The following is a 16737-nucleotide window of genomic DNA, read 5'->3' as shown; positions in this document are numbered from 1 at the left end:
CGATTCTAATTCCAATTCCTCATTTCGATTCCAGTTCCTATCGATTCCCGATTCCGATTCTTTGAAGACATGACGTGTTTTACATGAGCCAGCTAACCACAGGTCCTACTTTATGAAATAATCTTAACTTCAACATGAATTTTAAATCTATGAACAATAACATCACCTTCATTTAGACAAAAACATGTTTTGGAGAAAAAAAAGAAAGACTTGCAGCACAACCAGTGTGTTCGCTTCTGACCACAACCAAAGTATGGAAGAAGCCTCTGGGATGAGGCTAAATGTCTCCAACATATCCAGAAATATCCAGCTGTTTTCAGCTAAAACTCTCAGGATGATCATATCCAGGATGACTGAGAACTACACCTCCATGCTGCAGCAGCATTCAGTCAGAACAGAAAGTGAAACCTAAATGCAGCTGCTGTCAGTAACAATCTAACAGATTTGAAACATTAAAACTCTCAACAGAAATAGTTCAGAAAGGAAATTAAAATGTTCACAGCTTTGTTTGTGATTTATTATTATTATTATTATTATTATTATTATTACTTATTGTGGCAGAAGCTGGTGTGGTCCACCACAGAGAAGCTGCTCTAGCATGATGACTTTAATTATTCTACAGGTTATTGTTCAGGCTTCTGACGCTCCATGTGTGTTGTTAATTCTGCAGTGAGACAAACTCACCTCACACCGTCCAGAGTTTGTTCTTTAAAGGGGCATTATGGAAGTTTGACAGCCAAAACATTTATAGAAATAATACATTTCTTCTTCATGCATTCTCCTGCAATGCCCAGGTGCTGTAGAATGAGCCCTGGCATTTTTACTGTGATTGCCAGTTTTTCTGTAAAATCCCAGAAAAAGAGAGCTGCTCGGGTCGAGCAGGCTGCTTCATGCGCATTCACGCTCAGGCATAGCCCGTAGCATTTGCTACCCGTAGCTTTAGCAGCAGAGAGAGAGGCACTATCACTTTGTCGCTGTTCCTAACGCCTCGTGACAAAGCTAGCTACATTTCTGAGGACCCTTAGCTACTTTCTGTAGAACTTTCTTCTAGATATTTCCTGCAAATTAACATCAAAATAGCCATTTTCACTCTGAAACGTTCTTTGAACGTTGTTTCAGCTGTCATCAAGGATATAACTGTTACAGATACAAAGGCCGTCACTGGCCCTTTAGCTCACCTAGTAAGACGTCGGACTCCCGTGCTGAAGTCCCGGGTTTGATTCTGGATGTGAATATAGTTTATTTAGAGTTTCTTTTTTACATTAGTGGTATATTGTTTTACAGTAAGCTGCCCACATTTTTATTTGAGACTCGCCGAACGGCGTTGAATTCACAGATAAAAAAAGATGTGGGTTCAACTTTCATTTTGGAACAATTTTTCAAGCAAGGGAATGGAATGATCTGAGCATGCAGGAGAACTGACCCATCTTAAACCTTTGCCGGCTGTGCTGAAGAGAAAGGTACAGAACCAACTTATTTAATTAATTAGCTGCGGGTTCTCCTGTCCTCTGTCCTCCGAACAGAACAGGTTGGGCTTGGGTTATTTGTGGAGACAATACATCAACGTTGCAAATAAAAAAAATGTGTTAAAGTATTAAGAGTTTTGATCATGAAAACAGTGGAAGAGTTGCTTTGCCAGTTGAAGGAAAGGTGTTTGCATGTTATGAATATTAATGAGTGCGACTCATAATCCAGCCATTTTTCACCACCCCACTCCTACAAAATTCGAACCCCTGAAAAAGGAGTGTGATGGCTTTTCTTTTTCCCACAGAAAACTTAAGACATTCAGTTGTACTAAAGACCACAGCAAATTATTATAAAAACAAGTGAATTAGACCTTTGAGCTGCAAAACATTTTTATTATAACATATTTTGGCAGATTTGCAGTAACCAAAACTTCCTTCTTTGAATGTGTGCCCTGGCTTTATTGGTTATTGACAAGTGATTTCTTGCCCCTCTTTCACTTCTTTTATTGTGCTGGCTCCCTGTTCTTAAACTCATTACAGAACCATCAGCCCCAGGCCTAAAATGAGCACCCAGAGGAAGTGATAACTGTAAACAAATACAGGCTCTTCGGACCGAAGGCTCTTTGATAACATGCAACCAGGATGATATCAGCCCTCCTTAGCAGGCCTGTTGAACATCTTGTTGCATTTGGCTTGAGGAGAACTCCAGCTCGCTGCTTTCTTTATCTCAAAATTCTCCTTCACCATTGGGGTGCTGCTGAGGATGAGAGAAAGCCAAGAGCCAAGTTGCACCAATAGACTGTTAAAAGAGGAGAAAGTGGCATCGGGAAATACAGTTGAGAAAAAGACATAAATAACACGTATAAATTAATTATAAAACTGTTGACTGATTTGCATTTATTCAGTGGCCTCTCAAAGAATGAATTATACTGAGAAAAGAAAGGCGAAAAATGAGGGGTGGAGGGACAACACAAGCTAGGTTGCAACAAACCTGTGTTGCCAACAGTCTGATAAAATACTTCATTCTGCAAGCTAACCTATCATTTTAGGCCTGAGAAATGGATGAAAGTGAAGATTACAGTTTCTCTTGGTTCACTATTCAGTGCTAATGCAGAGTGTCAGACAGTAGCATGTCCAGAGCTGTCGGGGCAAAGCACTGTCTGGATGAGATTGATAATACAATTAAGCCATCCTCAGTATGAATGCATCACTATGACCCATTACTACACCAACCGCTTCAGATGAAGTATACACGTCTGGCTTTAGGGCCTTTTGGAAGGGGTAAAATACAATTATAAAAGTCTAGCTCGAAAATGTGTTCTATTTAGAATGTGCAGGCAGGCCTGTACATCATCAGATATGTGAGGGCTGCCTGCATATCTCACTGCTGTCCTCAGGCTGAGTTTTCTTCATCTATAGAGAAACGAGGAGCTCACTGAAGCAGAGATGGACTCCTAACAATATTTCCCCTTATTGTCTCTTCTTATTGTCTGCTCTTATCTTTGTTTTGTTGTATAAACAAATTATGTTTTAACTGTGTACAAATATAAGTACTGTGGGCATGTTAATGTATCTTCTTTTATTTTATTATGCAAATACAGGGGTTTTCCTGGCTCAAATTGAGGCAGAGGTGGTACCATCCTGACCTTGCACCAGCACATGCATACTCTGTGCATTCAACTGCCTCATTTTTTAAAGGCTAAATATTGTAAAAGGCTCAATAATATGCATTAGATTAGTGTTTAGTTCTCTTTTTCCCATCTAATATTTATAGTAAAAATATTTTTAAATATTTGACCTACATTTCAATAACATTTTAGGTTTGTCTTAATAACACTCATCTTAGTCAAAACACACAAATATATCCAGTAAAATATAATGCATTTCATTAACATGCATTTGTATTGGAAATGGTAATTACATTTCAGCTGCTAACAATGTAAGGGTGGCATGTCTATTATGTACGGGGTGGCAATAATCCATTTCACGTTATGTTCAAAGATATGTGTTTGCGAATTATATACTACAACGGCTTGCCTTACATTCCTGCGCCAGCAGTAACGTATGTGACTCCTATCTGCAGCGGTTCTGATCCGTAGCGCTGCAGGATGCAAAATAAACAGGATGGTGGGGACTTTTCATCCGCTAGTTTTACGATCATCATATATTTTTCTGTGCGCTACTTGATCATGAGACTGCTACCTGCTAGCTTTAGCATTAGCCAATTCGCTTGGAGCTGCAGTTTTGATCCCAAACTTTGGACCGGTTCTGCCTTTGCTGGTTCCTTTATTTTCCTCCACTGCATCCAGATGACCACACTGTGCGCCAGTAAAAAGCATTTTTCTTACACGTAACATACTTTTGTTCAATAAAGTTCTGGGGAAAATAGTAATTCAAAGATGTTGCACCAGTGCTACGTTTAAAACTTGACCGACACAGCACCAAATGAAGGAAATTATGAAAAAAAAAAAAAAAAAACTCAACTCTTGTGTGAAAGTGTCAAACTGTCTTGAATAAAGATTTGTCTCTGGTGAATCATCCTTTAAAGTTTTATTAATATAAAAGTCAGAAAAGAAGCCTGTCCATTTCTCCCAGTGTTACATGACTAATTTTTCTCTCCAGGCATGCTTTTGATGCAAGATTGCCACTGCGCTTGGTGTCATTGTCATGCTTAAAATGAAAGACTTAGCTAACTGGATGCTTTCCAGATGGTATTGCATAGTGGCTCTAAAGCCTGACTCATGCTTCTCCGTCTGCGTCAGTGTGGAGACATGCAACGCCATTATCCGTCCTTGCGGGCCTGCTGGAGAGCTCCGCAAGGACTGACGGAGTCGAGCTCTCTTTTCTAAACATCCATCCGTCGAGAGGGACAACGCAAGCTTGTGATTAGTCAGGACGCCGCTGTCGTCTACACCGCCGCCATTACGCCCTTAAAAACATAAAGAGAGCCGAGAACAACTAGCGGCAGACACGGAGAAGCTTGAAGAATACCTCGCGAAAAAACTCTTAAAAACATGAACGTTTAACTCTCCGTGACTGGAGGAGTGAAAAGATGCGCAGCAAGCGTTTTATTTGTGGACGGAAATGACAGGAAACGTGGGTTTAGAGGTGGCGAGCGCATGAAGAGGTGGAGGAGGATGAGAGACAAATTTGTCTGTGTTAAAAAGTCTCTTATATACAAAAACACACAATATAAACACACTATCTTGGACCGATACATGACAGGATACCACAGAACAGCGCTACGCCCTCTGTTGTCCTGGTGGGGAATTGCTTTGCAACACTCCCCAGGAGACGGAGAAGTATGAGGGCAAAACATCTCCGTCCATGCGTGCGTGTCTCTCTTTTGGAGCTGACGGAGAAGCATGAATCAGGCTTAAGTCTGCTTGTAAATTTCTAAGTTCATAATTATATTATTGTTGAAAAGATTCCCAGGACCACTGGCTGAAATCCAACCTTAAACCAAGATAAAGCCTCCTCTTTGTTTTACAGAAAGCTGAACAAAGGTTATGTTTTACCCTTCAACTGGTTGCCTCAACACGCACGCTGAAGAGGATTTAAATAAAAAAATTTCAATTTTGGAATTACAGATTTGTGAGAAATTGTTGCTACAACAGCTCAGGGGCCTGTTTAAAAAAATTGCACAACATTTGCTTAAAGTTGCACACATTTTTCCATTTGATTTTCAGCCGCGTATCTGGAGTCGGGTCGCAGGGGCAGAGACCCAGACTTCCCTCCCCCGGCTACTTGGGCCAGCTCCTCCAGGGGAATCTCAAGGCATTCCCTGGCCTGCTGAGAGACATTCTCCCTCTAGCATGTCCTGGGTCTTTCCATGGGTCTTCTCCCAGTTGGACGTGCCCGGAGAACCTCACCAGAGAGGCGCTCAGGAGCCCACCTCAGCTGGCTCCTCTCGACGTGGAGGAGCAGTGGGTCTATTCCGAGCCCCTCCCGGATGACCGAACTTCTGATCCTATCTCTTAAAGAGAGCCCGGCCACCCTGCAGAGAAAACTCATTTCGGCCACAATCTCATTCTTTCAGCCATAGATAGGTCAGGGTATTAATGTAGATCGACCGGTAAACTGAGAGCTTTGCCTTCCGGCTCAGCACTCTTCACCACGACAGACAGGTACAAGATCTGCATCGTTGCAGACACAGCACCAATCCGCCTATCGATCTCACGCTCCATTTTTCCCTCACTCATGAAAAGCGCCTCGAGATACTTCCACTTGAGACAGGACCTCGTTGCTGACCTGAAGAAGGCATTCTACCCTTTTCTGATTCAAGACCACAGTCTCGAATTTAGAGGAACTGATTCTCATCACAGCTGCTTCAAACTGGGCTGCAAACCGCTCCAGTGAAAACTGGAGATCACCGTCTGATGAAGCCAACTTGACAAAAGCAGAGATCTGATCATTAGGCCACCAAAACGGATCCCCTCAACATCTTGGCTGCTCCTAAAAATCGTGTCCATAAAAGTTATGAACAGAACAATTTGGTAGTTTGCAATGGATCAACCAAAAACAAATACCAAAGTGACAGATTCCTCGACTACCTTCTACTTCTCTAATAAAGTTTTGAAGTCCTTCTGCAAAACTCTCGGTGAGACATTTACGACAGTCAAGTAGAATTTAATTGAGACGCCTTTAAAAGATGAAGGGAACTTAGGCTATGTTCACACTGCAGGCCTTGATGCTCAATTCCGATTTTTTGAGTAAATCAGATTTTTCTGTGTGGCTGTTCACACTATGACTGAAATGCAACATCAAACTCTCTCCAGTATAAACGCTTCGCGGCCCCAAAGCGACCAGAAGTCACACTCAGTGGAGCCGAAACCAGGAGCGGCGGAGTTGTGATGTAATTCTTATCTTGTGGATAAACTATCAGTGAAAACTTTCTCACCTGTTAATTCTTCCGTTTTGGGCTGGAAACTGTTTTAAAAACTGTAAATAGATTTACTTCTTGTTCCCGCCGTCTCCCTGAATTATAATTTACCGAAAATTTTCCGGTATTAATTCATTCACGGAGAATCACGGATAATTCCCCCTCCCCAATTCACAGAGACAGAGACCAGTGAGATGCTTCGCTCCAGCGGCACATCCTGACCCCGTTCACATTATTTCTTGTATTTCTTATTCCTAGACTTAAAACAGGATATCCAGACAGACTCCTGAACCCTTCTGCCAGCGCATCTCCTCAGGAACATCCACACACACAGCTCACCTCCGCTGACTCGGTAACGTGGGAGACTGATTTAATGCGACATGACCGTTCAGACTGCAGTCGCTTTCAAAAACATCAGATATGGGCCGGAATTATTACCACATATTCAAGTGACACAGATCGCATAAAAAAATCGGATCTGGGCGTTCAGACTGTCAAAAAAAAATCAGATATGGCTCGCACGTGGGGAAAAAAGCAGATTTAAAGCACTTTTGCCTGCAGTGTGAACATAGCCGTGGTGACCTACAATGGCTCAAAACTGATGAAGAGTTGGCAAAGTTTGTTTGAACAGGTAAATAGTCAGTAATTTATTGTAGGTTAGAGAATTGTTGTATTCAAATAAAAGGAGAAATGGTGCAGATAATTGCTGTATGCTGCGTTTACCATAGGCCAATGTGGCACTAACCTGAATGCTAACTTGACCTGCACTGAATTAATACCAGTCTGTATACTTCAACCTATTGTAGCATGGAAGAGGAGGAAGGGGAAGGAAAAGAGATTCACCTTTAATGTATTGGAGCTACGTGATTAGTATAGTGTTCAACCTTGTGCTGCATCAGACTCTGGAACTCTCTCCCCCTGAGCCTGAGATCAGTGGACTCAGTGGATTCCTTTAAAAAGCAGCTGAAAACTCACCTGTTCAAGCTGGCTTTTGTATGACCTTCTTCACCACTCTCTTTATTCTGCTCTCCCCACCTATTCCACTTTCCTCAGGATCCACTGATTTCCCTCTTTCCTATTCACTCTCTCTCTGTCTTTACATTTTTTGAATCACAATTGTCAAATTTTTTATTTTTTGCTCATTTAAATATATTTTTAATCATTTTCTAAATTCTTTGTTTTTTATTTTTTGTTTTTGTGAAGCACCTCGTGATTTTTATCTTGAGAGGCGCTATAGAAAAGATCTTTTCTACTTTCTTGTTCTTTTATTCCTCAGCTCTCTCTGTAGAGTCTACATTCTCTGCACAGTGTCAGAAATGTACGGCGAGAACGACCTGTGTAGATGGTAGTTGAACTGTTGCGTGGTTGGAGACCCAGACGCAGAGAAACTAGCATCGGGATTAGCAGACACACAATTAATCTGGTAGTATCTACGTGCAGCCCGATGGACAAAAGCTGACTTACTTGTTCGACTGAGTAGGCAGATCTGAGAGATGATCTTAGAAGTCCGGTCATAGAACCATGAGGAAAGGATGACTGAATGGGTAGCAGCTTTAGTGGGGATGGCTAAGTAGGTTCCGGAAGTGGCGTGAGGCTTCTGGGCAGAGGAATGCTGGGAACTGAAGTTCTGGGAGGTGGAGTTATGGCTGGAGGTTGGTGGTGTGGAGGGATCCATGACGCATGGTTGTGGTATGAAGCGTGGCTTCAGCTTCTTCCAGATGATGTAATTGATCATATTAGGTACCACAGCTTTAAGTGCAGCAATTGGAACTAGTTGTTTTACCTGCCATGATGACCATGATCAGTTTGGAAAATCACATAATACGTTTAACAGAGGAACCAAATTACTTATTGCTTTACTCTGGTTGATTTTCTACAATTACAAGGAGAGCTTTTTCTCTTCTATCTTCGTGGATTTTGATATTTAGGCAAAGGGCTATACTGAGCTAACCCAACCAACCCTCCTTTGATTATTTGTGGAGCAAGTGTTAATGTTTGTAAGGAAAAATTAAAATTTTATAACCCAGAATTCTGTATATTATTGTTTAGTACACATTGGACAGTGCATTCTCCTATCAAATCATTTCATTTTTCCTAGTTTGATTTACCTGTTAGTTAGGTTTTGAGAACTTGGAGGTGACCTATTTAATGCTGCCTGCAGATGGTGTGATAAGGCATCAGGGAAAAAGACATGCTTTGTGAAGTCATGAGGCAGGAGATTGATGTTGCCTTGGTGACTACTTGCCTTTGGACAAGAAAGAGAGACGGCGTAAAACCCAGACGTTTAGCTGCAGGACTAAACTGAGCCCCCCCTCACTATGGCTGCTGCTGCTGGCTGGAATCAATTCTGTCTTTATCAGTCCCCCTCTTTTGTGTCCAGGAATCTTCCTCACTCTGCAGCGCAGCCAGGGGGAAAACTGATGTGTTTTCCAATAATGAAAAAGAACACAGTAAAAATACGTTTAAAAGGGTTCCTGGCTTGTCTCCCTCAGCAGCACAGACATTTTTTTTCGTAATCGGATGCCTAGTTTTTAAACACTGTTTTGGTCTTTGCTAGGCCAGCAAAAAGCTACAGAGACCTACTTGCTCTGAGGCTACAGGGCTAATCCTGATCATTTTGGTCTGCTTTCATTTTATTCACATCTTTTGGCCACTCATAGTAACCTTTTTCTCCAAAGGGAAAATAAGTTCGTAGCTGTAATGTATATTTCAACTTCTACCTATCACACCAACATGTCTTTACAAGTCTGTGGAGTTTTTTCAAGGCAAAATGTATTTTAGCAGAACCGAATCTGACTTTTGTTCTCCTCAGAAGTGTAAAGGTTGGTTTATGCTTGACGCGCCGGCGAAGTTCGCACGGCTCCATGCGGCAAAGTTGCGTCATTTTAACAACCACGCCCCTCCACCTGGCCTCCACATGGCCCAAACTTTCCGCACCGCGCACCTAGAAAATTTTCTAACCACACGGATGGTCGAATACGGAAAAACACGGCGGACTGGCAAAAACTAGTTATGGCAGAGGTTCGTAAATACAGACATTTGTATGATTCAGCTCTCAGAGATCACCGTGATCAACATGTTGCTAATAATTCTTGGAGAGAAATAGCTCACACTGTTGGAAAAGACGAGGACGCTGTTAAAAATGCTATAATGCCATGTTGTAAACAACAGTAATTTCTACTTCTACTATGGTGTAGTGTTGGATGCATGCCGTAGAGCTCCATGCTGCCCCCTACAGTTTGGGAGAATATTGGCTCATCGCAGAGACGAGCCGCATGAACCATAAACGCTGCAAGTTGTGAAGCGCGTTCCATCCGCGAGCCGCATCACCAAGCGGAAAGTAAATGTGTGAAGCATAAACCAAGCTTTATTCATTCAAAGACAACCAAAGCTCATTGAATGATGAATACAATTTTGCCATGTAAAAAGAAGGGAAGCTGTCTGTAAAAGAAAATGTAAGAATGTGCCATGTCCTGCATCCCTGAGAATTTTTTACATTTTACTAAACAACTGTATGTAACTGTAATGATCAGCAATGGGAGTTTAACTTCAGACCCATAGCAGACCGGTTTGCTCTTGCAGTACAATCATATCAGCATCGTAGAAACTATCCATCCAGTGGATAGCTACAGGCTGCAGACAGACCCATTGTGCAGACTGAGCACTGTGACTGCTCCCTCTTGTACCTCAGTAATGGGATTACATTAGCCAGGTTCTTTGGCTCCCTCTTCATCCCTCTCATCTCTCTCTCTCTCTCTCTCTCTCTCTCTCTCTCTCTCTCACACACACACAAACACGCACGCACGCACGCACCCACCACACACACACACACACACACACACACACACACACACACACACACACACACACACACACACACACACACACACACACACACACACACACACACACACACACACACACACACTTTTCCTTGTTTAATTGCCTCGCCATTGACACATTGTATTCTCTAGTTTCTTACCCTAACATCACCCATCACAACTCCTAACGTGTACACCAAATCTAACTGTAAACTTACTTCAGTCACAATTTAAAATATAAATTACCTCAAATGCCATTTTATATCATGACGATTGAAATTTGGTCTCTACATATACATGAAGTGTCTAAGTAGTGTTCCACCATGTTTTGACCCTTGCTGTGCTCTCTGGTCTGTGCGATGATGCAGGTTTCATGCCTGTTTCACTAACACTTTCAAAAGCAACAAATGGAACTCTGCAATATTTTGTTGTTCTGCTTTTACTGAAATAAAAATCCTATTTGACCACTTTTTACTTACTGATTTTCTGTGGCATGTGAGTGAAAGAAAAATGGAATAAACTGAGGAAAACGGAGGATTTATTTTCATTTTTTCCCCCAGGAGAGTCTGTCACGTTCAGACCCGGCATTTGTTGTTTGCTGGGTTGTTGCAGCTGGCTTAAGCTGTTCATTGAAAAAACAAAACTAAACAAAAAATAAATAAATAAACCCAACTACTTTTTAATGTCTGAACGCTGAGCTATTTTTCCCTCAAGGGCAAAGATTGATATTCAGCATAACCTACCAAGACGGCAACAAAGAAGAATATTTAGAGAGATGATACTCTAAAGATTTTATGCAATTAGATGCATCTTATTATTTTTTTGCTCTTTTTCTTTAATTTTATTTTTTTTGCTTTTTTTTTATTACTTTACACAATTTGTATGTGCTGCAAATACACTAGAGACTAAAATACTTAAATGCAAATCTGATTCACTCTGAGCATTTTTAATTTAGAATGAAAGATTTAAGCTTTGGGTTGTTTATTTTTAATGCTTTCTGTCATAGTTTAAAAAAATCCATCCACTGGTGTTAGTTAAATGCTAAAAGATGTAGGATTGATTAAAAAGGTCATGTCACCAGGCTAGCAAAGCGTTTGAATCTGGAGGTAGCCACCATAAAATTAAAACAGAGATCAATGGTGTGTCATATGCCTGCTGCCCTGTAAGCTCCACAAGTAATTCTAACCTTGAGGCTGCACCGTCAGATCCTGCAGCATCAGGCTCAATAACCCAGTCTCCCATGGCACTGTCTATTGCAATCCAGACTATAGTATTAACAAACAGGCACATACCAATTCCTTTTTCTGTGATAAGCATTTTTATGCATGTGTTAAAGGTTCTATGTCATGCAAAATAAAATTTTTTGACCATGTTATATTGTTATTTCCTCATGAAAAACACCCCCACAGCACTTTTTGGCTTCACGCATGCATCTTCTTGTCTCAACTACAAACTGACTGCTGTTGAGTGTTCCAGCAGGCTGCATACGGCTGGATGGGGTTGTTGCTGTGTCATCACGGCCTGCTCTTCCCCATCCAGGTAGTCTCTAGTCCAGATCCCTCTTCCCCTGGACTGTAAACACTACCCTCTCTCTATGCAGGGAGTTTATTTGCCACAGTTGTGAAGAAGTGATTTCTTTTTTATTTAGTCTGCACCTTAAAGGAGCAATATGTTAGAATTCTACAGTGAAATAATCACAAAACAGCCTCATGACACATCTCTAAATAAAGTAAAATTTTCTAGTGCAGATTGGAGGCAACCCATAGAAGCACTGATTTGATCTCATTTCAGAGAAAAATAGAACAGATTAGATGCACCTAATAAATAAAATTACTAACAAACTCAGGAATCTTTCTTTGCTTCATTGTTCTGGTGCTGAAAATATCACTAAAGCGGATCAAAGGTACACAGATGAATGCACCTCTTATTTATTATTTGGAAACCACATTTACTGCAGCTGGCAGAGGCAAAGATTTTTTTCTATTGATACACGGAATTTACTGAATAATTTTAAATTTTAATAGGGGAAGACTGCTGGAGGGAACGATAAAATACAGGGGGTCCCCAGCAAAAACAAGAAACTACGAGTCTGATGAAACCTGCTGGTTTTCCATCAGGCAGTCACGGGGCAGCTCCAACGACCCAGTGGCTGTGCTGGGTCAATGTTATTCGAGCTCAATCCGGTGTCAGACACCGGCTCGGCCGTGAACGAGCCGAGGCAACGTCGTGTTCTGCTTAAGAAGAGGTGTTATTTTCCCGCTTCAGAAGAAGCGTCCAATGTGTTTTTCCGCTTTCTCCGAGACATGTCACGTCGCTAAGTTGTTAGCGCCGCGCGCTAACATGTCAATAATGCAGCGTAGCCTGCTGGAGGTTTTAAGGGTTCAGATGAAAACACCCGACCTCTCAGGCTGCTCACACATCGATCTTAAGTTGTCGCTGTTGCGCTCACGCCGTAATACAGTATTAGATGAGGTTAAAGTCAGACGTGAAAAAATAAATACTAAATAAATTTTACATGAATAAGTGATGCTTAGCCTGGTGGGGGGAGGAAAACCTGGCCTAATAAGCACTGGAGGAAACCCTGTGAAGATCGTCAACACTAATTTATCTTAATGCTATTGAAACATGTAAACCAAAAAGCATTATATCCACTGCTACCTTTCTAATTTTAAACTCAGTAACTTATGCTGTAAATTCACCTTGCCCTGCCTGCTCCTTGCTGCCCGCCGGCTGTGATCACAAGCGACAACATAGTAGTTCCCGCTGCTTCTTCGGGAAACAGCGCAAAAAACAAACAAACAAAAACTTGGGATCTTGTAGGCGTGGCGGTGGGATTTCAGCCGTGGCGAGCCGCCATGGCTACGCCTATGTAAGGGAAACCCTGACATGGATGGTCTGCTTCCTGATCATGTGATGTGTGACGCATGCGGATGAAGATCAGCTTCAGGGCTGAGATGGTTGTTCTCTCAGCGCGGGGGGCTCGTTCTGATGCTCAAACGGTAAAAAAAATGCAAATGACGACTTTAGTTGTCAATGGCAGTGAATGAGTTAATGGACAGTGGTCATTCACAACAATAGCATGGCTTGCCAGGCTAGGAAAACACACAACAATTCCAATGGTATTATGAAAGTAACTGTTTTCTAAATATGTTTAAAAATAGTAACTGTAACTGACTACAATTATTCATAATTAGAATTCTAAATATGTAATGGAGGTACAAGTATTCCGTTACTCCCCAACACTGCCGCTAAGAAGCTTCTGTATCTCAGTGTTTCCCTTACATAGGCGTAGCCGTGGCAGCCCGCCACGGCTGAAATCCCAGCTCCACACCTACAAGATCCCGTTTTACAGATTAAAAAACATTTTTTTTGCGCTGTTTCCCGAAGAAGCAGCGGGAACTACTCTGTTGTTGCTTGTGATCACAGCCAGCAGGCAGCAAGGAGGAGGAGGCAGGGCAGGGTGGTTACAGCTAGGGATGAGCCGGATACTCGTCTGAGTACAGATAAAGCAGAAGCAAGAAAACACCCCCACACCATTACTCTACCACCACCAGCCTGCACAGTGGTAACAAGGCATGATGGATCCAAGTTCTCATTCTGTTTATGCAGAGCCGGTCTATGGTATATGCGAGATAAGCAGCTGCTTAGGGCCCCCACCCCACCAGAGGGCCCCCAAGAGCCCCAAGACAGCATTCTAAAAATAAATTATATTATTTTAAAATAACATTAAATAATTCAAACCAAATGTAATTACATGTTAAAAAATGATTTAAACATTTTTTCATAGTTGAAACATCATTAACAGTTTAATAGTTCTTCCTGCTATTGGCTGATGCAAGTGTTAAGGGAAATGCGTAACGCACCCTTACGGAGTCGCATAGACCACTGAACATGGTAGGAGGATGGCGCCCAAAAAAAAAACTATCCGTTTGGAGCAGAGAAAAGAAAGATAAAGAAACTGATGGAAGAGAAAAACAAACAAAACAAAGTTAAGTTTGCAAGCCCAATAATATAATTTTTTTTTGTCATGATTAACCAGGCCTTTGGTTCAGTTTATCAGTTTGGTTAGCAAGCTGGCTAGCTTTGCAGCCAGGTGAGTGCTAACATTGTGAGCTACTGTAGAAAAAATGTTGACTTTGTCATTTTTAAAGTCAAAATATGTTAAGGTATTGTTTTATTTTTTATTATGTTCATTTAAGCATTTATTGATTTAAAGTACAAAGAAAGGAAAATCAAGTCATGTTTGTCAGTGGATCATATTAAATAAACCAACAGAGGAGCCTTCAAGGACATTTCCAAGTTGCTCAAAAAATAGACTGTAGTTTGTTGGTATGACTTGATTAAGTGTCTTATCTAAGAGGTGCCTGACGAAATCCATGTCCTGCTTTTAACAGAGCTTGAGGCTGCAGTCAAAGTCTGCTGCCAAAACCTTGTTTTTGGTTTTGGCGTACTTTGCAGTTTTTTAGATTACTTTGCCAACAGCTGAGTAACTAGTCTTGTTTTTTCATACATGACTAGTCACTGTAAAACAAAGCAAACAATGGTTAGGCCGGTTTAACTACTAAATTACTTGAAGCCTTTCATATGAAGGTTTGCACTTAAAGTATGTCAGGGTTGAAAAAAATAATGAAATGTTTGTCAAAATCTACTTAAATTCTTGCAAGCCCTATGGTTAAATTCTATGAAGATAATGTCTGTGCTTTAAAAAATCTAAATACCCAATACCCATTTTTTCTCTTTCTTCACTATTAAGAGTGGAATGATACCATTCATTACACTTGCATGATGTCATTTGGTGTGTTTTCTCAATTTATTGACAGGCATCCACTATGTTTAATCTGGTAACCAGATGTGACATGTCAGTCTAAATTCCTGTAAACTTTCAACTTTCAAATCCATGTTTAGTTTCCTGCACTCAGTGACGCAACGTGCCTGCAAGTTTAGAAAAGAAAACAGCACTGATAGCATTCATATTTCTGGATGGTTATAAAATAAAAACAGAACTGACACGTTGTTGCCGGTAATTTGCATGAATGTTTAGAAGAAAAGCACAGGACTGACATAGCATTAATAAGCCCTGGATGATTAGAAAATAAAAACTGCACACAAAACATGCCTGGTTAGTAAATAAAACACATGCCTACTAGAAGAAGTCATTCGCTCTCATCTTCCTGTTGCGCACTAAAGCCATTAAAGTCCTCTTCTTCAGTGTCGGAGTTGAACAGCCTCAGAAGAGCTTCGTCACATACCTTTTCCGTGGCGATGTCATTGTCACTGTCCCTGTTGCTGTCATCATCCCCGGGTGAAGCTGGCTTGAATAAGTTCTTCCTGCTGCCGTCTCCAGCGCCGAACCATGGATTCATTCATGCCAAGCTTACGTGCAGCAGCACTGTTTCCCTCCTTTACTGCCAGATCGATGGCCTTCAACTTATGAACTCGGCATCATATGAACTCATACGTGTAGGTACCATGATGAGGGGGTATGGATTTGAAAAAAATTCTTCATCGTGCCGGCTGCATGCATGTGCTAAATTAAAATGGGCACTTTCCGCTTTTGACTTCCACCTGTTTCACTTTCTGCTAAAGCGCCCCTTGGCAGGTGAAGGAAAATCTTCAGTAAAGCCGCATGGTTCAAAGCGTGGGAAAAAAGTGGGAAAAAAGTAGCGGCTTATAGTCCGGAAAATACGGTACTGTACAGAGGTTTGGGGAAACACCTGTAAATGTGCATTATCATCATTATCTGTGTTACAAAAAAGGGCTCTAAGGATCATTCATAACACTGGTTACCTTCTGCACCAAAATACCGCAGCAATTTCCTAATGTTGTGACTTGGCACACATATGGCAATAAAAACTTCCGATTCTGATTCTGATTCTCTAAAACAAACAGGACTGTAGGTTCTGCACACTGGAAATCAACAATTTCTGAAGAAGACCGGAATATGATGATAATGACAACGATATGTTGTAAAATTCTCTGGTTTTCAACATGCTAATGTAAGCTGATTAACTTTGTGTGCAGGGAACCTGGGACATGTTGACTACATCAGCGATTTTGAGTTTGACCTCTTCATCCGACCGGACACCTGCAATCCTCGCTTCCGCCTCTGGTTTAACTTCACTGTAGAGAACGTCCGGGAGACACAGGTCAGAATAGTAGAACTATATGAACTCTGAGGTTATCTAATTTCATCAATGTCTTAAAGTTATAAGAGAAAATTTATTTAACAAATTCAAAGTACAGCACAACACAATGAAATGTTCCATTAATAGTCAGTCAGTTGAAAGTAACAATACAGTCTGGTGTCTTTATGTGAGTGGGAACACATAAAACAAGTATTTATTACAAACACTACTTTACAATATACACTGCCTGGCTTAACAAAAAGTCACCACCAAATCAAAAGGTCACACACTAATATTTTACTGGGCCACCTTTAGCTTTGATTACGGCACACATTTGCTTTAGCATTGTTTCGATAAGCTTCTGTAATATCACCAGATTTATTTCCATCCAGTGTTGCATTAATGTTTCACCAAGATCTTGCACTGATGATGGTAGAGTGTGA

At 41.2% G+C, this 16737-nt stretch overlaps 1 protein-coding gene across 6 annotated transcripts in view; it reads left to right on the top strand.

Annotated features, from left to right (window-relative positions):
- Window positions 1–16737, top strand: part of agbl4 (AGBL carboxypeptidase 4) — a 459294-nt gene that overhangs the window by 14716 nt on the left and 427841 nt on the right. For 3 of the 6 annotated variants that reach the window (XM_054730076.2, XM_054730078.2, XM_054730077.2), the window contains exon 3: window positions 16191–16315. The exons of the other annotated variants lie outside the window; for them this stretch is intronic. In XM_054730076.2, the coding sequence (XP_054586051.2) occupies window positions 16191–16315 (125 nt within the window). The remainder of the gene's footprint in view (window positions 1–16190; window positions 16316–16737) is intronic. 6 annotated transcript variants of the gene reach the window in all.

The sequence above is a fragment of the Nothobranchius furzeri genome, chromosome 8 (assembly GCF_043380555.1).
Source record: "Nothobranchius furzeri strain GRZ-AD chromosome 8, NfurGRZ-RIMD1, whole genome shotgun sequence".
NCBI classification, from domain to species: Eukaryota; Metazoa; Chordata; class Actinopteri; order Cyprinodontiformes; family Nothobranchiidae; genus Nothobranchius; species Nothobranchius furzeri.
This window is presented reverse-complemented; position numbering and strand designations above follow the sequence as displayed.